A 22,922-nucleotide genomic window follows, 5' to 3' on the forward strand; every position below is an offset into this window, starting at 1 on the left:
GGACTGTGTAAGCAGCAGCCCACCACGGGTTCCACGTGCCACTTTGGGCGTGCGTACCAAGGGATTCGCCATCACGGATACAGGGCTTCCTTCTTGAGCCGGGGGGTCAGGCTAGAAGACCTCCCGGCTCCCTTCCAACTCTGTCCTTGCCGTCTGTCAGAAGGCCTGGCCTTACCCTGGGCTCTCCTGTCGGCTTCTCTCTCCCCCTGCAGCCGCGCCGTGCAAAGGAGCCTGGCCATCATCCGGCAAGCCAAGCTGCGGAAGGAGCGGAAGAAGGAATACTGCATGTACTACAACCGTTTGGAAGTGCAACCGCGGGGGAGAGCTGCCCCTACATCCACGACCCCGAGAAAGTGGCCGTCTGCACCAGGTCTCTCGTCTTTCTTTCTTTCTCCTTCTCCTTTCGGCCAAACATTTGGGGTTACATTACGGCGTTGAAAGGGTGACTTGATCAAAGGGTATGAAATCCTGCATGGGATAGAAAAGGTCGATGGAGAAAAATCCTAGAAAACTAGAACTGGAAAAGGTGCAAAAAAGGGCCACCAGAATGACCAAGGGAATGGAGCCCCTCCCTTATGAAACCAGGTTGCAAGGCCTCGGTCTCTTCAGCCTGGAAAGACGGCGTTGAAAGGGGGACTCGATCGAAGGCATAAAATCCTGCATGGGATAGAAAAGGTGGAGAGAGAAAAATTCTCTATTACACAATACTGGGATGAGGGAGCCCTCTCTAAGCTCATAGATGGTGAGGACAAATAGAGGGAGATATTTCTTCACCCAGAGGTCCTTGGTTGATGGGATTCCCTTCCAGAAGAGGTCGTGACAGCTGTCAGCCTGAAGAGCTTCAAGGCAGGATGAGACAGATTCAGGGATGCCAAGTGTATCATAGGTGGTTGATTGAAACAGATATCCATGTGCCGCCTCTATGTTGGTTGAGGCAGGCAGGGTCCCCTCGGGTCCCATTTGTTGGGGGTCAGGGGAAAGGGAGGGTTTTGCCTTCTCTTTCTGCTCAAGATCCCCATGGACATTTGGGGGGCCACTGTGGGACACAGAATGCTGGACTCAATGGGCTTTGGCCTGATTCAGCAGGGCTCTTCTTAGGTTCTTAGGTTCTTATTTATTTCTATTATTTATTTATTTGTTTGTTTGTTTGTTTTGTCAAGTACATATTTGTGGTATACAAAGATATGACAATGTTTACATACATGTTACTAGTAAGAGAGAAACATTAGGACAGGGGACGGAAGGCACACTGGTGCACTTATGCACGCCCCTCACTGACCTCTTAGGAATCGGGAGAGGTCAACCGTGGTGAGTCTAAGGGAAAAGTTTTGGGGGTTAGCTGAGGATACTACAGAGTTAGGTAGTGAGTTCCAAGCATCAACTACTCGGTTGATGTATTTCCTGCAGTCGAGTTTAGAGCGGTTTACATTAAGTTTGTATCTGTTGTGTGTTCGTGAGTTGTAGCAGTTGAAGCTGAAGTAGTCGTTGACAAGAAGGACGTTATAGCCGATGATTTTGTGGGCTATGCTTGGTTGTGTTTGAGGCAAAGTACTTCTAAGCTTTGTCAACCTAGGATTGTAAGCCTAGTTGCGTAGGAGATTCTGTTGTGAGAGGAGGAGTGGGGGGCTCTTCTAGTAAAGTATCTCTGGACATTTTCTAGAGTGTTTATGTCCGAAATATGGCGTGGGTTCCAGACAGGTGAGTTCTATTCCAAGATGAGCTGTATTCAAGCTACACCCCAGCTACCATATCTCTCCTTGATACCTAGATCAAACTTTCTCAACCTCAGATATGTGGATTTATGAACAGTGTGACTTATGAAAACATAGGAAGAATGGCTGGAGGATTCTGGGAGTTGAAGTCCACAAGTCTTAAAGTTGCCAAGTTTGGGGGCCCCCGCTTTACAGGGCGCAAAAAGGAAGGTGATAGTTATTGGGTTACAATTTGGGATTAATTGGATGGAGAATCCAGATGACAAAATTAGCCTTTTTTTTTGACCGGTGGAAAACCCGCTCCTCCCTTGATGACCTCTTCCTTACTCTCTGCCTCTCCTTAGTTGACCCTCTGTTTTGGTCCCTTCGACAGATTCCTCCGCGGGGCGTGTAAGAAGACGGACGGGACGTGTCCGTTCGCGCACAAGATTTCGAAGGACAAGGTGGGTTCGCTTCGGTTGCCAAGCGACTCTCTGTGGAGACCCCAGCGGGAGAGGGGAGGGAGGCTTCCGAAACTTTCTCATCTCGTCCATTTGCACAAAACCCTCAGCGAAGGGCTAACAAGGGCCGACTATGTGTCTCTCGCTCCAAGTTGAAGCATCGGCACTTTAGCACATTAAGCTGGGTGTCGCTTGGCAGCACCTGCCTGCCACTTTAGTAGGGATAAAGACCATTTAGCTTCACTAGATAAGCAATGGAAACTGCAGTTTAATGTTTCCAAATGTAAAACAATGCACTTGGGGAAAAGGAATCCTCAATCTGAGTATTGCATTGGCAGTTCTGTGTTAGCAAATACTTCAAAAGAGAAGGATTTAGGGGTAGTGATTTCTGACAGTCTCAAAATGGGTGAGCAGTGTGGTTGGGCAGTAGGAAAAGCAAGTAGGATGAGCAAGTAGCTAGAGGTATAACAAGCAGGAAGAGGGAGATTGTGATCCCTTTATATAGAGTGCTGGTGAGACCACATTCAGAATACTGTGTTCAGTTCTGGAGACCTCACCTACAAAAAGATATTGACAAAATTGAACAGGTCCAAAGACGGGCTACAGGAATGGTGGAAGGCCTTAAGCATAAAACGTATCAGGAAAGACTTCATGAACTCAATCTGTAGAGTCTGGAGGACAGAAGGAAAAGGGGGGACATGATCGAAACATTTAAATATGTTAAAGGGCTAAATAAGGTCCAGGAGAGAAATGTTTTTAATAGGAAAGTAAACACAAGAACAAGGGGACACAATCTGAAGTCAGTTGGGGGAAAGATCAAAGGCAACATGAGAAAATATTATTTTACTGAAAGAGTAGTAGATGCTTGGAACAAACTTCCAGCAGACGTGGTTGGTAAATTCACAGTAACTGAATGTAAACATGCCTGGGATAAACAGAGATCCATTGTAAGATAAAATGCAGGAAAGTGTATCAGGGCAGACTAGATGGACCAGGGGGTCTTTTTCTGCCGTCAGTCTTCTATGTTTCTATGTTTCTATAAAGGATGGAGCAGCTGAGACTCTGGCCAACACACACACGCACTTTCACGCACACGTAGTTGTATCTCCAGGCTGATTGGCACCTCACACCCCAATTCCTTGGCCACGCAAAATGAAAATAAATACAGTTTGAAGAGCACCTGTCATGCAGGCAAGAGTTCTACTTACCGTCTGGGATCGTCACCCATTGGTGCGCAAGATTTCTGTTTTGTATCTGCGCAGCAAGCGAAATCTCACGTGAGGATGCTCTTGCGAGCAAGATTTCGCCAATTTTCAGTGATTTCTTTGCTTATGCGCAAAAGCAAGAAACTGCCGAAAACCAGCAAAATCTTGTGCGGCCTGGTTTGAAACCCGAGCGCCTCATGAATGGGGTGAGCTGCTGTCCTTACCCCAGCTCCTGCTCACCTATCCCCCGTTCAAAAGCCCCCCTGCCTTGGGTATTGTTCTGTCGGGCTCTCTGGTAGACTCCTCCCAAAAATTCACAGGTACAAATTTCAGACCCACACACGTTTGAAAATTCAAAACAATGTTCTTTATAATGAAAATTCCCTTAACCTAAGCCCTCTTTTGGTATAGCAAAGAGCACTCGTCTCCAAACACACTGGTAATTTGTACAAGTCCCTTATCAGTTCTGTGATACTTAGCTTGCAGCTGTGAGGCAATTCACAGTTCTTCTTCTTTCACAAAGTGAAACACACTTTGCTCTGGTTTAGTTTCAAAGCAGGGAAAAATCAGCACACAAAAGGTCAAAGTCAGCAAGGCAGTCACGAAACACCACAATCAAATAATCCTCCACAATGGCCAAACCCCCAGGCTGCTCTTTATAGCAGCCTCACTAATGACCACAGCCCCACCCAACCACAGGTGGCCTCATTTTCTTTGATAATAATCTCTCAGTTGTTGTTGCCTATGCATCGCTCTCCGCATACGTGGCTGTATCATTAACTCTTGTTCTGAATTCAAGGAGGAGCTAGATAATTGATCTCCTTCTGAGCTGTCTGCCACACTCTCCTCCTCCCTGTCACTCATGTCTTCTTGGTCAGAGGAGCCTTCATCAGCAGATTCCACCGGGGGCAAAACAGGCCTGCAGCATGTGGATGTCTCCCCCACATCCACGGTCCTTGGGGCAGGAGCAGGGCCAGAGCTAACCACAACAGGTATCACTTCGGTGAAAAGCCAACCGCACTCCATGATGTCTCAGTGGTCTCAGGATAGTGCTGGCTCAACAGCCCTGGAGCAGAGATGAGAACATTAAAGTTGGCAAGATGATAGCGGTCTTCCGGTATTTCAGGGCCGCCGCAAAGAAGAGGAGGTCTGTTCTGTCCCAGCGACGAGCCGCCTTCCCCCCAAGAAATAGGCCCCCACAAACCGATTTTACAAGGTTTAAGCATGTAATTCTAATATTTTAGGAGCAGGGAAGTTGGAAGTTTGGGTTTAGAAATCCAGCAACAAAGCAAGAAATAGGTGCAGCCCAGAGATAATGATCCCAACTCCCCAGTTCGTAATTCATCATTGAACTAATAATATCCCTAGAGAGAAATCTGAGCGGACACCTGGAACATTTTACGGGACCGTCTCCTGCCACAGATTCAACCTGGAAATAAGGAAGAACTTTCTGATGATGAGAACGATCAACCAGTGGAAGGGCTTGTCCACAGAGGTGGTGGACACACCAACACTAGAGACTTTCAGGAAAAGACTGTACGGCTATTGGACTAGCGTGATGCAGGGTCTCCTGTACAAGTAGGGGGTTGGACTAGATGACCTGCAAGGTCCCTCCCAACTCTAATAATAGACAGACAGACAGACAGACATAGGAAGAAAGAAAGAGAGAGAGAGAGAGAGAGAGTCTCAGACGATGACCTACAAGATCCCTTCCAACTCTGTTAATCTGTCTCTGACTTTGCTCTGCACAGCTGCTGACCCAGCAGGTATAAAAGCCCAGCTGGCCAGATGTGCCGACAGGATGAGAAACTGCTTATTTGCTTTTTTTTGGTGCGTGCACAACAGCTGGCTACCTTCGTTCAAGGCCGCCTCTTGGTTTAGCCGGGGACCCACTGAAAAAGCACGGAAAAGGTTTAAATGCGAAGGATCCAATGGGGACCGACTAAACGCTCTGGCCCCCGGCCCCCGACCCAGATTCGATCCTGCAACCATTCCACCTGCCTTCCTTCCTTCGTGGGATTTAAATTGGCTGGAGTTTTTAAAGGAGGCAGAGGGATGCCCTGTAAAGTCCTGGAGGGGACGGATGTGGGAAACAACACAAAAATAGGGGGTTTTTTTTGCCAGTGATGGGTTGTCTTGGGTGTTCAATTTCACCCTGGAATTTATGAGTGGTAATAAATAAATAAATACAAAATTATGCATAGGCCCACATTGATTCTCTGGCACAGAGAAACAACACAGCGTAGTTCAGGTATATATATCTCTATGGGGAGGGAAAAAAAGTATAACATTATCTATCCAGAATCCAAAGATTGCTTGCTTGCTTGCTTGCTTGCTTGCTTGCTTGCTTGCTTGCTTGCTTGCTTGCTTGCTTGCTTGCTTGCTTGCTTGCTTGCTTGCTTGCTTGCTTGCTTGCTTGCTTGCTTGCTTGCTTGCTTCCTTCCTTCCTTCCTTCCTTCCTTCCTTCCTTCCTTCCTTCCTTCCTCTCTTTTCCTTCCTTCCTCCCTCCATCCCTTTTCTTTCCTTCCTTCCTTTCTTTTCATTCCTTCCTCCCTCCCTCCATCCCTTTTCTTTCCTTCCTTCCTTCCTTTTCCTCCCTTCTCCTCTCTCTCCCTCCCTCCCTCCCTTCCTCCCTCCCTCCATCCCTTTTCTTTCCTTCCTTCCTTCCTTTTCCTCCCTTCTCTCTCCCTCCCTCCCTCCCTTCCTCTCTTTTCATTCCTCCCTCCCTCCCTTTTCCTTCCTTCTTTCCTTCCTCCCTTCCTTTTCCTCTCTTCTCCTCCCTCTCCCTCCCTCCCTTCCTCCCTCCCTTCCTTCAGGAAAGGGGAGCCTCTTCTCCCTACCTTCAGCCTGGAGCCCCCTGTGGCTGGGCCAGGCGTGGAGCCCCCTCTGCATTAGGGAGAGCCGCTTGCCCGCCCGTGATTGATGGCCCTGAGAGAGGTGTGGGCACAGACTTCTGCCCCGATCCCCTAGCTTCCTGTTAACCTGGTAATTACCAGGAAAAGGGGCCTGGCTGCCTCGTTTATCAAAGCGGCTAGTGAGTTAATTCCTTCCGCAGACATGGGAAGCTCCAGCCACTACGCACTTTGGACATCCCTGCACAGCTGAGCAGATCCCTTCTCCCCCCACCGAGCGAGGGGTGTCCGTGGGAGCATCCAGCCGTTTCAGAGCAGAGTCACATCTGCCCTAGCTCAGCTCTAATGTGCATGTTTGTGCCGGCCAGCTGATTTTTGCCTCTCACAGAGGCTCCGGAAGGGCAGTTTTGGCTTTCAGAGAGCCTCCGGGGGGGGGGGATGGGGGAGGGCATCTTTACCCTCCCCATGATCCGGGGAAGACTTTGGAGCCTGGGGAGGAGAAACATGAGCCTTTTGAGCCCACAAGAAGTTGGGAAACAGACCATTTCCAGTCCCCGGTGGACAGCGTTGAATTATGCGTGTGGACACCTGCGCATACACAATAGTGCGTGCGCATGCTCTTTCAACACCCAAGGGAAAAAAGGTTCACCCTCACTGGAATAGGGCCTTCTACACTAGAAGACCCACAGTATCCCTTCCAACACAAACTATAAATAAAATAAATAAATTTCACGGGACCTTGGAGATCTTCTAGTCCACCCTCCCCACGCTCAAGCAGGAGAACCTATGCCTATATCTGAGGGTACGCAAGGCATTGCCGTTCGTCAGCTCAAGAGCGTGTGTGTGTGCTGGCCAGCAGATTTTCAGCCTCCCGGAGGGTGGGTTTTTAAAAGTTTGTGAAAGGCAAGGAGGGTGGGGGCAATCCTAATCTCTGGGGGGAGTTGATTCCAGAGGGCTGGGGCCGCCATAGAGAAGGCTCTTCCCCTGGGTCCCGCCAGACGACATTGTTTAGTTCACGGGACCCGGAGAAGACCCACTCTGTAGGACCTAACCGGTCACTGGGATTCGTGTGGCAGAAGGCGGTCCCTGAGATATTCTGGTCCGATGCCATGAAGGGCTTTATAGGTCAAAACCAAAACTTTGATTTGTGACCGGAAACTGATCGGCAACCAATGCAGACTGCGGAGTGTTGGAGTAACATGGGCATATTTGGGAAAGCCCATGATTGCTCTCTCAGCTGCATTCTGCACGATCTGAAGTTTCCGAACACTCTTCAATGGTAGCCCCATGTAGAGAGCGTTACAGTAGTTGAACCTCGAGGTGATGAGGGCATGAGTGACTGTGAGCAATGAGTCCCGGTCCAGATAGGGACGCAACTGGTGCACCAGGCGAACCTGGGCAAACGCCCCTCTCACCACAGCTGAAAGATGGTTCTCTAATGTGAGCTGTGGATCGAGGAGGACGCCCAAGTTGCGGACCCTCTCTGAGGGAGGGGGTCAATAATTCCCTCCCCCCAGGGTAATGGACGGACAGATGGAGTTGTCCTTGGGAGGCAAAACCCACAGCCACTCCGTCTTATCAGGGTTGAGTTTGAGTCTGTTGACACCCACCCAGGCCCCAACAGCCTCCAGGCACCAGCACATCACTTCCACTGCTTTCGCTAAATGGTGAAAAACGGGCCCACTGGGCCTATTGGAAGTTTGGAAATGAACTTTCTTCCAGCGAGGGGCGGCGTATAAATCAAATTTATCAATCAATAAACTAACTAACTAACTGTGTGTGTATGTGTGTGTGTGTTGTGTGTGCATGCACAAGGGAGAAGGCATTGTGTTATGCGTGTGGGCTTGCATGCACATGCTATCATGTGCACGTGACCATTTTGGCACCCAAGCAAAAAAATGTTCCCCATCACTGACCTATACCATGTCAGATAAGGAAGAGGAAGAAGAAGAAGGGAGGAAGAAGAAGAAGAAAGGAAGAAGAAGGAGGAGGAAGAAGAAGAAGAAAGGAAGAAGAAGAAGGAATGAGGAGGAGGAAGAAGAAGAAGAAGAAAGGAGGAGGAAGAAGAAAGGAGGAAGAAGAAGGAGAAGAAGAAGAAGAAGAGAAGAGGAAGAAGAAGAAGATAAAACAACAACAACAGAGTGGGAAGGGACCTTGGAGCCGCCGTGAGTCTAAGGAGAAGAGCGGCATAAAAAAAATCGAATAAATAAATTTTAAAAATCGAATAAATACTGCACCTGTGGACGGTCTGGTCTCTTCTTAAAGACCACAAGGCGTCCAGTGTTGGAGGGGAGGAGAAGGCATTGTGGGGCAAAGGCCTCCATCTCCCGGCCCCATCCCAAGTGGTCCCCGGGACCTCCCACCTCTCATCCCGACGGCTGTGGCTGCAGACGGAGGTTAGCGGCAGGCGGAGGTTGGGGCCGAAACACGGCTGCTGCCGCAACAGCTTTTCCCCTTCAGGGGACTTGACGAGAATCAGCATTTTTCTCCCTAATAGAGCTTCAAAATTCTAGTGTGAGCAATTTGGAAATTCACGTTGAGTTTCGGGTTCATTAGCTGCTGGCTCGCGAGAAAAAAAGCAGCCCGCCTCGTCGGAGCATCCTTAATATGGTCGCGGCGCGCGCCAGCGCTTTGCCTTAATGTTTTTGCCGTTATTTGCAGGGACGTTCACCGGGTGCAAACAAGGTTAATTGAAACGAGAACGCACTTTTCGGGGTAATGGCTCAGCCCTGGCAGCTTGGGAGGGGCCTCAAGTCCTGTACGGAGGGGGGGGGCGGGGGGGGGCTTTATTATCCTCTTTTTATTAGGGCTAATTTGATCACTCTATCAAAAGCTGCATTAAAGGCGTCCGCGGACGGTCACGCCACGGCCGACGATCGGCAAGAGAGCCCTGGAGCTGCTCTCCTTTATTGGAGTAGCCTGCAGTTAAAAGGCAATTAAAAATAAACTCTTTGCTTTTCAAAAGTCCCTTTGTTGGGGTTGCTGCATTTTCCTGCCTTCGAGGTTGCTCTCTCTCCCTCCTGGCTTCTCACACGACAGACAGTCCTCGATCTACAGCAGTTCTCTTGGTGACTGTTAAAATCATGGGTAATACAGTGGTTGGATCCGGAAAAATATTTACAAAGCATAAATGATGGAAAATAAACAGCACCCCAGCGTACGGGATACATGAAATAAATAGACCATGGCACCAGCCGATAGAAGCAAACCTTACTTCAAATACGATTTATAGAGAAACCAGCGAATACCATATTAATAACCAGCAGGTCACATTACAGCATGTATCACTTCTACATATATTTCTATATATAATATATAATAATGTATAATAATATGTATAATAATATGTATATATTATATAATAATATGTACATATTATGATTATATAATATGTATATATTATTATAAATAAATGTATCTTGCTGTATAATAACTGTATTTAGTCTGGAGGACGGAAGGAAAAGGGGGGACATGATCAAAACATTTAAATATGTTAAATATTTAAATAAGGTTCAGGAGGGAAGTGTTTTTAATAGGAAAGTGGACACAAGAACAAGGGGACACAATCTGAGGTTAGTTGGGGGAAAGATCAGAAGCCACGTGAGAAAATATTATTTGACTGAAAGAGTAGTAGATGCTTGGAACAAACTTCCGGCAGACGTGGTTGGTCAATCCACAGGAACTGAATTTAAACATGCCTGGGATAAACATTGATCCATCCTAAGACAAAATACAGGAAATGGTATAAGGGCAGACTGGATGGACCATGAGGTCTTTTTCTGCCGTCAGTCTTCTATGTATTTACAAATCAAGAATTTACTAATTGCATAAATGTGCTTAGTTCTCTTAAACGCGTGAGTCAACTGAAACAGTTGACCAATAGCATCCTTTTCTTTTTCCTTTTTCTTTCCTTTTTTTCTTTCCTTTTCTCATTTTTTTTTCTTCTCCTTTCTTTTTCCTTTTTACTGTGTATAAATTTAGGCTTGTGTGATAAGACAACTATGTAACTAAATAAAAACAAATCATAGTAAATATACTCAATTGATATAAAATATATAAAGATGAAAGAATGGTAAATTGCTGAAATGTAAGCCTAAAAACCTCAACTAATGTCAAACATTTGTTAATTTCGTTTATTTTAATTGTTTAATAAAGTTTATTTATTAAAAACAGAATCATAGGTAACAATCAGGATTAACAGCAACGTAAATAGTAAACGTGTAAATAAAAAGATATAAAAATTATGCAGATGTAAACAGGAATACACACTGCTCAAAAAACAAAGGGAACACTTAAACAGCACAACATATCTCCATGTCAATCAAACTTCTGTGAAATCAAACTGTCCATTTAGGAAGCAACACTGATTGACAATCAATTCCGCCTGCTGTTGTGCACATTCAATATTTCATTCATTCAGATCTAGGATGGGTTCTTTGAGGGTTCCCTTTATTTTTTTTTGAGCAGTGTATAACTATATTGATTATCGAGTTAAAAGAAATAATTATTGAATGGAAATATTGGGATGAAATACCGATACTGTGTTTTTTGAAATATAAGACGCACCGGAGTATAAGACACACCTTAGTTTTTGGGGAGGAAAACAGGGAAAAGAATCTGGTTATCAGGTATTCATCTGGCTAGCGTTCTTAGCCAGCACATTATTTTATCCCCTGGTTAGGGCTTAAAAAAAACTTTATTCAGAGAGAGAAACAATGAAAGAGCTTGCAAGCCAGTAAGTGTTGTGATTCTGGCTACTCTTTTTAGTTGGTGTTGACGTCTGGGGGAACCCAGGCAGAACAGTAAGAGGTGGGAACCTTGCTAACACCTGGTTAGGGCTGGAAAGAAACTTATTTGGAGCAAGTTAGAGCAATGGAAAAATCCCTGCAAAGACTTAGGGCTTGAAAAACATTCTTTGCAGAAAGTAACAATGAAAGAACCTGCAAGGTTTGTTAGCATCTAGTTAGGGCTGGGGAAAAAGCTTCAGAAAAAAAGCTACTTTCTGAGTAGAAGACGCACCTGGAATTTCAGCCTGTTTTAGGGAGGAAAAAGTGTGTCTTATACTCCAAAAAATACGGTATGTGACTGTTTACTTTTCTTTCTTTGTTATGAACCAATGCAGAATTGCTGAAAGTATAATTATGTCATTGTTTTTAAAGAAAATGTTTTTTAAAAGCCAATAAATTTTATTTTAAAAATAAGTCAACAATGGATGCACAGTTATAGATGTAAATGTAAATGTGTATATATAGATTTTTTAATGCATTTTTACGTTTGATTGTATGTTTGTCTGGTTTTTTCTTTTCTTTTACCGGTATGTATATATTTAATAAAGATTTTAACGAAGGAATGGAAAAAGGGACATATGACTGTTTTTCACATTTAATTACTGTTGCCATACCCCTGTGGCCCTGTGATCAAAATTTAGATGCTCGACAACTGGTTCATATTTATGATGTTGGACTGACGTTGACATTATGACGTTGGGTTGGACTAGATGACCTACAAGGTCCCTTCCAACTCCTTCGTTGCTCTACTGGCAGAATTGCAAATATGACCTCACCAGTGTAGTAGAGATTGGTACTGTCACGTTCCCACAGAGTGGAAGGGGTGGGTTTGTTTGTTTGTTTTTCTGACTTGCAGAAGGCCCCCACTCAAACCTTTTCTTCTCTCTTTGCTTCCGGCTGTCAGATGCCCGTCTGTTCCTACTTCCTGAAGGGAATCTGCAGCAACAGCGACTGTCCGTACAGCCATGTCTATGTGTCCAGGAAAGCAGAGGTCTGCTCGGACTTCCTGAAGGGCTACTGTCCCTTGGGAGAGAAGGTGAGTACGGGGGCCATGGGTCCAGCTCGCTCTCAGGATGTTGAAGTCCACAGTTCTGGGAGGTTGAAGTCCATGATTTTGGAAGGTTGAAATCCACAATTGTGACTTGCTTAATGACATAAACGGTCGTAAAACCGGAGGCCACTCGCTTAACAAACAGCTTGCTCAGTAGTGGAAATTCCGATGTCTCGTACATCTGTGGTCGTCCCCATTTAATAACCCTGTCGTTCTATTCTGTGGATATTTGCCTGGGGGAAAAAACATTTCCTTTCTTAAAATAAAATAGACAGAATTGAGATAGGTAAGAATTTGTCAGTCTCCAGGATGAGGAAAGGCCCATCGCACACCAGAGGGGTCTCTAGCGCACGCTTGCACACTAAACAAAGCCAACATGCTGACAACGGCACATTCTTTGCATTCAAGAAAGGCCGTGCGTTTGGCTGGGAGGGATGCTTTTGTCTCCTTCCTTTTGTCTTGTCTGGTTGCAATGACAGAATAACTGAGTTAGAAGGGACCTTGGAGGTCATCTAGTCTGACACACAGATGTATACACACTGCCCGAGCAGGAGGCCCTCTACCTTTTGAGATCGATGGCTGTCCATCGTTGTATTGGGGGTTGGACTGCAAGACCCCTAAGGTCTCTTTCAATAACAATAGCAATAATATTAGAGTTTGAGGGTGATGAAATACCTACCAGCGGACGTTGTGAACTCCAACACTCTGGACATTTTTAAGAGAAGATTGAACTGCCACTTGACTGGTGTACTATAGGGTTCCTGCTTGAACTCGATGGCCTTCATGGTCCCTTTCAACTCTAAGAATAAATAAATAAATATGTCCAAAAGTTTGAGGGTCTCAGATTTATACCTTAGAAGAGGCTGAAGGACCCGTTGGCATCATCGTATCCAGCTCTTGGAATTTTGGAATTGTGTTGGGAATATTATAATATAATAATATAATAACAACTGAGTTGGGAGGTACCTTGGAGGTCTTCTAGTCCAATCCCCTGCCCAGACAGGAAACCCTACACCACTTCAGACAAATGGTTATCCAACATCTTTAAAACTTCCAGTGTTGGGGCATTCATAACTTCTGGAGGCAATTTCTGTTCCACTGATTAATAGTTCTAACTGTCAGGAATTTTTTCCTTAACTCTAAGTTGCTTCTCTCCTTGTTTAGTTTCCACCCATTGCTTCTTGTTCTACCCTCGAGGGCTTTGGAGAATAGCTTGACTCTTTCTTCTTCGTGGCAACCCCTGAGATATTTGGAAGGCTGCTCTCATGTCCCCCCTGGTCCTTCTTTTCATTCAACTAGCCATGCCCAGTTCCTGCAACTGTTCTTCCTATGTTTTAGCCTCCAGTCCCCTAATCCTCTTTGTTGCTATTCTCCGCACTCTTTCCAGAGTCTCAATATTCTTTTTGCATCGTGGTGACCAAAACTGGATGCAGGATTCCAAGTGTGGCCTTACCAAGGCTTTATAAAGTGGTATTAACCCTTCAAGTGATCCTGATTCTATCCCTCTGTTTCAAGTCCATTATTCTATTTATCAGTGTGACAACTTCCCTCCAGAAGTTGTAGGGGCTCCATCCCCGGAGTTTTTCAAGAAGACTGGACAGCCACTTACCTTCAGATCGTATAAGGCAGTGATGGCAGTGAACCTTTTTCTCCTCGGGTGCCAAAAGAGTGTGGGCATACTATTGCAAAAGCACAAGTGCCCACACCCATATTTCAATGCCCATAGAGGGCCAAAACTGCATCCCCCAACCCCCTGGGAGCCCTCTGGAGGCTGGAAACTGCCTATTTCCCAACTTCTGCTGGGCCCAGTAGGCTCTTTTTTACCCTCCCCCCGCTCCAAAGGCTTCCCCCATCTCCCATCCCCCTGGGGGCTCTCTGGAAGCCAAAAACGCCCTCCCAGAGCCTCTATGTGAGCCATACCTGGGGCTTCCTTTGAAAAGGGTTCGGAAACTTCAGATCGTGCAGAATGCGGCCGCGAGAGCTATTGTGGGGCTTCCAAGATCTGCCCATGTTTCGCCAACACTCTGCGGCCTGCACTGGTTGCCGATCAGTTTCCGGTCACAATTCAAAGTGTTGATCATGGCCTATAAAGCCCTACATGGCATCGGACCAGAATACCTCCAGAACCGCCTTCTGCCGCACGAATCCCAGCGGCCAATCAGGTCCCACAGAGTTGGCCTTCTCTGGGTCCCGTCAACTAAACAATGCCGTCTGGCGGGACCCAGGGGAAGAGCCTTCTCTGTGGCGGCCCCGGCCCTCTGGAATCAACTCCCCCCGGAGATTCGAATTGCCCCTACCCTTCCCACCTTCCGCAAGATGTTGAAGACCTAGCTATGTCGCCAGGCATGGGGGGAATAACTATCTCTTCCCCCCCCCACCTTTTTTCCTGCCTGTAATATATGAGAATGGTGTGATTGTGCAGTATGATTGCTTTTAATATCTATGGGTTTTAAATCTCGCTTTTTAACTCTATTGGATTTGTATTCTATGTATTCTATTGTTGTTGTTGTGAGCAGCCCCGAGTCTTGTGTGCCAGCACATATGGCTCTGAGTGCCACCTGTGCCATAGGTTTGCCATCACTGGTATAGGGTCTCCGTCTCAAGCAGGGGGTTGGACTAGAAGACCTCCAAGGTCCCTTCCAACTCTACTATTCTGTCATTCCAGTGCCCCATCCCGCTGCTTTCCTGCGCCCCCCGCCCGATGGCCCATTTGTCCAACCATTCCTGGCCATATTGCCGCTGCCATCGTCATCACCATCCTTCCAAGCATCTCTCTTTATGGCCCGAGCCTGCTTAATTGGACCTAGTTTGGGATTACTTTTAATGAAAAGCAGACTAAAGCCATTATAAATAAATAAAAGGCTCAAATCAAAAGTTAAGTCCTGCTGCAGCCTTTCCTGATGGCAGGCAGGGGAGTCCGTCAACTTAAAATGCCCCGGATTGAAGTGCTGAGCTTTTAGTCCTATCGCAGGCGCCTCTGGGCAGGACACGGTCTTCCGGCCTCCTTCCACTGCCCATAAAACAGGAGTTTATTTTGCGTGCAGAGAGGAGCCGGGTGGGCTATTGAGTGGGACGTTGCAGAGGTGATTAGATCCTGTCCTACTTTGAGCAGGCCATGCAATCCATTGCTCTGGGTTCACTGTCCAGCCAAGCGCTGGGCACGGCCATAGCTGACCTTTATCCGGACATCTCAATAGTTCTGAGTCCAGCGGCGATTAAAGAGGCCATAATTAACAGAATTGAGGTATAACAGCTAGAGGTATAACAAGCAGGAAGAGGGAGATTGTGATCCCGCTGTATAGAGCGCTGGTGAGATCAAATTTGGAATAATACTGTGTCCAGTTCTGGAGACCTCACCCACAAAAAGATATGGATGAAATTGAACGGGTCCAAAGATGGGCTACAAGAATGGTGGAAGGTCTTCAGCGTAAAACGTATCAGGAAAGACTTAATGAACTCAATCTGCATAGTCTGGAGGACAGAAGGAAAAGGGGGGACATGATCGAAGCATTTAAATTTATTTATTTATTTATTTGATTTTTTTTTTTTATGCCTCCTTTCTCCTTAGACTCAGGGCGGCTTACAACATGTTAGCAATAGCACTTTTTAAACAGAGCTAGGCTATTGCCCCCACATTTTACCCACCTCAGAAGGATGGAAGGCTGAGTCAACCTTGAGCCGGTGATGAGATTTGAACCGCTGACCTTCAGATCTACAAGTCAGCTTCAGTGGCCTGCAGTACAGCACTCTACCTGCTGCGCCACCCCGGCTCATAAATATGTTAACGGGTTAAATAAGGTTCAGGAGGGAAGTGTTTTTAATAGGAAAGTGAACACAAGAACAAGGGGGCACAATCTGAAGTTAGTTGGGGGTAAAGATCAAAAGCAACATGAGAAAATATTATTTTACTGAAAGAGTAGTAGATGCTTGGAACAAACTTCCAGCAGATGTGGTTGGTAAATGCACAGTAACTGAATTTAAACATGCCTGGGATAAACATAGATCCATCCTAAGATAAAACACAGGAAATAGTAGAAGGGCAGACTAGATGGACCAGGAGGTCTTTTTCTGCCGTCAGTCTTCTGTGTTTCTATGACATAGCTGAAAGGGTTCAACTAGAGGTCTTCTAGTCCAACCCTTTCAAACCATTCCAGACAAATGGCGGCACAGTCTTATCTCCAAAGCTTCCAGGGATGGAGAATTCACAACGGCTGGAGGTGAGCTGTCCTACTGATGAACTAATAGAACAACAGAGTTGGAAGGGACCTTGGAGGTCTTCTATTCCAACCCCCTGCTTAGGCAGGAAACCCTACAAATGGTTATCCAACATCTTCTTAAAAACCTCCAGTGTTGGAGCATTCACACTTTCCGGAAACAACTTCTGTTCCACTGATTAATTGTTCTAAGTGTCAGGAAATTTCTCCTTAGTTCTAAGTTGCTTCTCTCCTTATTTAGTTTCCACCCATTGCTTCTTGTTCTACACTCAAGTGCTTTGGAGAATAGCTAGACTCCCTCTTCTTTGTGGCCACCCCTGACATATTGGAAGGCTGCTATCATGACTTCCTGGTCCTTCTTTCCATTAAACCAGCCATGCCCAGTTCCTGCAACCGTTTTTCATATGTTTTAGCCTCCAGTCCTCTTAACCTCTTTGTTGCTCTTCTCTGCACTCTTTCCAGAGTCTCAACATCTTTTTTTTATTATGCATTTTTTATTATTTTTGCCTTATGCATTATAACCTCTCAATTATAACAATAACAACTGAGTTGGAAGGGACCTTGGAGGTCTTCTAGTCTACCCCCCTGCCTAGCCAGGAAACCCTACAACACCAGACAAATGGTTATCCAACATCTTCTTAAAAACTTCCAGTATTGGAGCATTCACAACTTCTGGTGGCAAGCTGTTCCAATGGTTAATTGTTCTCACTGTCAGGAAATTTCTCCTTAGTTCTAAGTTGCTTCTCTCCTTGATTAGTTTTCACCCATTGCTTCTTGTTCTACCCTCAGGTGATTTGGAGAATAGCATCCTCAGGGTCACCCGAGTGGTGCAAATGGGTTCCTGTAGTTTGAAATTTCTGCAGTGGAAATCCAGGGTGAAAAAAATTTGGGTGGGGAATTATGGGAGTTGTAGTCCAGACATCCACATGCTACCAAAGTGGAGGCCAAAGTTCTTCTATTCTCCTTTGATTGATCTTCATGCTTTGATTGATCCTCTGTGAGCCGCCCCGAGTCTTTGGAGAGGGGTGGCATACAAATCTAATATTATATTATTATTATTATTATTATTATTATTATTATTATTATTATTATTATTATTATTATTATTATTATTATACAACACAGTAAACGAGATCACTATGCTGGATTTCGTATTTCATCACCAGTCGGGCGCTTCCCAAGCACCTAGGACTGCGTGATGTAGCGGTGAATTATGTTTGCCGATCCCAGTCAAGCGGCCTTTTGCAATTGACAGATGGAGATTGTGTCAATTTTTGTGGTTTTCAAATGTCCGCTGAGATCCTTTGGCCCTGCGCCCAGCGTGCCAAGTACCACTGGGACCACGTTCACGGGCTTATGCCAGAGTCGTTGCAGCTGGATTTTTAGATCTTCGTATTTCACTCATTTCTCTAGCTGCTTCTCCTCAATTCTGCTGTCTCCTGGGATTGCGATGTCGATGATCCATACTTTCTTTTTCTCCACGATCACAATGTCTGGTGTGTTATGCTTCAGAATTCGGTCAGTCTGAAGTCGGAAGTACCACAGTAGTTTTGCTTGCTCATTTTCGACCACTTTTTTGGGCTTATGATCCCACCAGTTCTTTGCCACTGGTAAATGGTAGTTCCGGCACAAGTTCCAGTGGATCATCTGTGCCACAGCATCATGTCTATGCTTGTAGTCAGTCTGTGCGATCTTTTTGCAGCAGCTGAGTATGTGATCAATTGTTTCATCTGTTTCTTTACAGAGTCTGCACTTTGGATCGTCTGTTGAGTCTGTTGTTGTTATTATTATTTTTTATTATTATTATTATTATTATTATTATTATTATTATTATTATTATTGCCATCCCTAAATCGGACCAGTCTCAGTTCCCAGTTCTGAAGAGGAGAAATGTGTGGAAACACACACACACCCCTCCACCAGGCTCACCTGCACCCAGGAAGGCTCCGTTTCCTCCATCCAAGAGGCTGAAATTGCTCAGAGAAATCCAGGGACCCCTCCAGAGTCCTTGCAACAACCTCCTCCGAGAGCATTTGGCATTGACGTAGTAGTTTAATGCTCCAGAAGGGCCCCGTTTGCTAAGTTAATTTAAAAGCAGAGTCGAGTGGGCCAATTCCACCATCCCGTCGTCTTCAGGAAGACGTGAAAAATTAGAAGCGGGGGGTGGGTGGGGTGGAAACCTTCCGATATTGAGGAAGGAGAAAATCTTATGGTGGCTGCGTGCCAGCCGTGGCTCAGGGGTGACCCTCAAGGTAAAGAAAACAAAATATGTTGGAAGAGGCTGCGACGATCTTGGGGATGAGAAATCAACCTATTCTCCAAAGCACCTGAGGGTAGAACGAGAAGCAATGGGTGGAAACTAAACAAGGAGAGGAGCAACTGAGAACTGAGGAGGAATTTCATAACAGTCAGAACAATTAACCAGTGGAACAGCTTGCCTCCAGAAGTTGTGAATTCTCCAAAACTGGAATTTTTTAAAGAAGATGTTGGATGACCATCTGTCTGAAGTAGTGTAGGGTCTCCTGCCTAAGCAAGGGGTTGGACTAGAAGACCTCCAAGGTCCCTTCCAACTCTGTTGTTATTATAATTGAGAGGCTATAATGCATAAGGCAAAAATAATATAAAATACATAATATTTGAAAAATGTGAGACTCTAGAAATGGTACAGAGAAGAGCAACAAAGATGATGAGGGGACTGGAGGCTAAAATATATGAAAAATTGTTCCAGGAACTGGGCAGGGCTAGTTTAATGGAAAGAAAGACCAGAGGAGACATGATAGCAGTGTTCCAGTGTCTCAGGGGTTGCCCCAAAGAAGAAGGAGTCAAGCTATTCTCCAAAGCACCTGAGGGTAGAGCAAGAAGCAACGGGTGAAAACTAAAGAAGGAGAGAAGCAACTTAGAACTAAGGAGAAAATTCCTGACAGTCAGAACAATTAACCAGTGGAACAGAAGTTGCCACCAGAAGTTGTGAATGCTCCAACACTGGAAGTTTTTAAAGAAGATGTTGGATAACCCTCTGTCTGAAGTAGTGTAGGGTTTTCTGCCCAAGCAGGAGGTTGGACTAGAAGACCTCCATGGTCCCTTCCAACTCTGTTGTTATCATTGCTATTGTTAAATGTCAACAGATAAAAGGAGCAAGCGAAGTGGACCGATAGCCCAACAGCTACCAGCAGAGGTAGTTGGGTGGTAGCCATAGAAGAGAATATGTGTTACTCAGGGCTGGACTGTGGCAGCTCTCAGAGGAGGAGGAAGAGAAGGAGGAGGAGGAGGAGGGGGGAACATTAGGAAACTAGGAAACATTATTGGCGGTAGGGAAGGGGACGAGGAGGACAACAACTGCGGGGTCCTTGGACCTCCTGAGTTTCATTGTTTCTCTTGAAGACGTTTCATCACCCAAGTAGGTAACGTTATCAGCGATAGAAGGAGTGGGGTTTACTCCTAGTTGGATCATGGAAATGTCTACAAGTTCAGAGAGCACCAAGGACCCCGTAGTTGGGTGAAGATGAACAGGAACATGTCGATGTGAGGTGTTGTTGTTGTTGTTGTTGTTATTTTTTAAAATTATTAGTATTTATTTGACTTCTATGCTGCCGAATCCCAAAGGACCCAGGACGGCTGTTGTTGTTGTTGCTGTTGTTGTTACTGTTGTTGGTTGTTGTTGTTGTTGTTATTATTATTACTATTATTATGTCAATACAACACAGCAAACAAGATCACTATGCTGGATTTCATATTTCATCACCAGTTGGGCGCTTCCCAAGCACCTAGGACTGCGTGATGTAGCGGCGAATTATGTATGCTGATCCCAGTAAAGCAGCCTTTTGCAATTGACAGATGGAGATTTTGTCAATTCCAATGGTTTTCAAATGTCCGCTGAGATCCTTTGGTGCTGGGCCCAGCGTGCCAAGTACCACTGGGACCACTTTCACGGGCTTATGCCAGAGTCATTGCAGCTCGATTTTCAGATCTTCGTATTTCACTAATTTCTCTAGCTGCTTCTCCTCAATTCTGCTGTCTCCTGGGATTGCGATGTCGATGATCCATGCTTTCTTTTTCTCCACGATCACAATGTCTGGTGTGTTATGCTTCAGAATTCGGTCAGTCTGAAGTCGGAAGTCCCACAGTAGTTTTGCTTGCTCATTTTCGACCACTTTTTCGGACTTATGATCCCACCAGTTCTTTGCCACTGGTGAATGGTAGTTCCGGCACAAGTTCCAGTGGATCATCTGTGCCACAGCATCGTGTCTATGCTTGTAGTCAGTCTGTGCGATCTTTTTGCAGCAGCTGAGTATGTGATCAATTGTTTCATCTGTTTCTTTACAGAGTCTGCACTTTGGATCGTCTGTTGATTTTTCAATTCTGGCTTTGACAGCATTTGTTCTAATGGCCTGTTCTTGTGCCGCCAGTATTAGTCCTTCTGTCTCCTTTTTGAGTGTCCCACTTGTAAGCCATGACCAGGTCTTTTCTTTATCCACTTTGCCTTCAATCTTCTCCAAGAACTGTCCATGCAATGCTTTGTTCCGCCAACTGTCCATATTATTATTATTATTATTATTATTATTATTATTATTATTATTATTATTAATATTATCTTTCTCCCAATCCCAGTAAATTCAGCAACACTTTGAGAAGGGCCAGGCTTTGTAGTGGAGGCACATCTACCTGTAGTTTTTCCTCCATCGCAGTTCTAGGGAGCGGCCAAAATACCTGTGATTTCAGGAGAGACTCATCCCCCGTCAGCCGAAGAGATAACTGACCGAGTTGCAGAATAAGGGCCGCTCTTAAGGGGCAAGGCCTGGCACCGGGACCTGCCGGCGAATTACCCTTTGCTAACTAACCACCTTTTGCAGCCGAGCCACCAACGAGGAGGCCCATTTTGCGGCGAGAAACCTGACGTCCTAAATGGAAGCGGACGTAATTGGGTTGCTCTTGCGCAGCCCGGGCGCTGGCCCGCCTGCAATTATTTTTAAAATATTCCAATTTAAATGAAAATATAAAAGAGATATTTAGAATATTTATTCTATTAGCCAACGTGCTTACGGCATCACTTTTGGAGTGTCAGGAAAACATTCTCCTACAGATGATGGATAGCAGCCTGTAATTATATATATATGTATATAAATATATATATATATATCTCACTATATGGAGGGGGGAATGGAATTGCTGAGCACGCTACATTTAACGGGGGAGAGAAAATACCCAGCCTGGGCCGTGGAGGGTTAATTTTATTCTCTAAATAATATCAAAACTGCTGAGTGTGTTCCTTTCGCACAACGTAGAAAGTCCTCAAATGGGCCCCGGAGAGTTTATAATATTCTACTGAATCAAGTAAAAATGTTAACCTTGTTCATAAAACGATGGCTTGTTAAAGATGCGCAGTCCCTTTTCGTGTGAATAATTTAGAACGGGAGTAAATCTCTTCTCGTTCGTTCCTCCCCCCCCCCCCGTTCCCTCCCTCTTCTCTCTTCGGTGTGTCAGACCAGCTGTCTGCAATGTTTTTTTAAAACTTTGCAAAGGACAAAGGCAGGAAGAATGGGTGGGTTCGGTGTCAATGGAGAAGGGGGTGGGGGCTGTCTTGGGCAGACCCTTTCCTGAAGGAGTGACATGATAGCAGCCTTCCAGTATTTCAGGGTAGAACAAGAAGCAATGGGTGGAAACTAAACAAGGAGAGAAGCAACTTAGAACTAAGGAGGAATTTCCTAACCGTGAGAACAATTAATCCGCCCCGAGTCTACGGAGAGGGGTGGCATACAAATCTAATGAATTAATTAATTAATTAATTAATAATAATAATAATAATAATAATAATCCGTGGAACAGCTTGCCACCATAAATAGTGAATGCTCCAACACTGCAAGTTTTTAAGAACATAAGAAGAGCCTTGCTGAATGGGGCCAAAACCCATTGAGTCCAGCATTCTGTGGCCCACAGTGGCCCACCAATTGTCCAGGGGGATCTTGACCAGAAAGAGAAGGCAAAACTCTCCCTTTCCCTTGACCCCCAACAAATAGGACCCAAGGGAACCCTGCCTGCCTCAAGCAACCTAGAGGCGGCACTTGGACATCCGTTTCAAAAACCACGGATGATACACTCGGCATCCATGAATTTGTCTAATCGTGCCTTGAAGCTCTCCAGGCTGACAGCTGTCACGACCTCTTCTGAAAGGGAATCCCATCAACCAAGGATCTTCTGGGGGAAGAGATATTTCCCTTGATTTATCCTCGCTTTCTTACCTATGAGCTTTAGGGAGGGCCCCCTCGTCCTAGAGAAAAGAATTTTTCTCTATCCACCTTTTCTATCCCATGCAGGATTTTATACACTTTGATGAATTCATCCCTTAAACTCCGTCTTTCAAGGCGGAAGAGACCAAGGTGTTGCAACCTGGTTTCATGAGGGAGGGGCTCCGTTTCCTTGACCATTCTTGTTGCCCTTTTTTGCACCTTTTCCAGTTCCATTATTTATTTATTATTTTATTTATTAGATTTGTATGCCGCCCCTTTCCGTAGACTCGTAGATGTTGGATAACCATCTGCCTCGAGTGGTGTATGGTTTCCTGCCTAAGCAGGGGGTTGGACTAGAAGACCACCAAGGTCACTCGCAACTCTATTGTTATAATTGAGAGGTTATAATGCATAAGGCAAAAAGAATATAAAATACA

The 22,922-nt window shown here is 45.5% G+C and overlaps 1 protein-coding gene across 1 annotated transcript in view; it reads left to right on the forward strand.

Annotated features, from left to right (window-relative positions):
* The window catches only part of LOC139165263 (zinc finger CCCH domain-containing protein 3-like), a 205,966-nt gene that overhangs the window by 153,570 nt on the left and 29,474 nt on the right, over positions 1 to 22,922 (forward strand). Inside the window, 4 exon segments of the mRNA XM_070748399.1 lie at positions 213 to 295; positions 298 to 370; positions 2,086 to 2,155; positions 11,901 to 12,032. Coding sequence (XP_070604500.1) covers positions 213 to 295; positions 298 to 370; positions 2,086 to 2,155; positions 11,901 to 12,032 — 358 coding nt within the window.

The sequence above is a fragment of the Erythrolamprus reginae genome, chromosome 3 (genome assembly GCF_031021105.1).
Source record: "Erythrolamprus reginae isolate rEryReg1 chromosome 3, rEryReg1.hap1, whole genome shotgun sequence".
Lineage (NCBI taxonomy): Eukaryota > Metazoa > Chordata > Lepidosauria > Squamata > Dipsadidae > Erythrolamprus > Erythrolamprus reginae.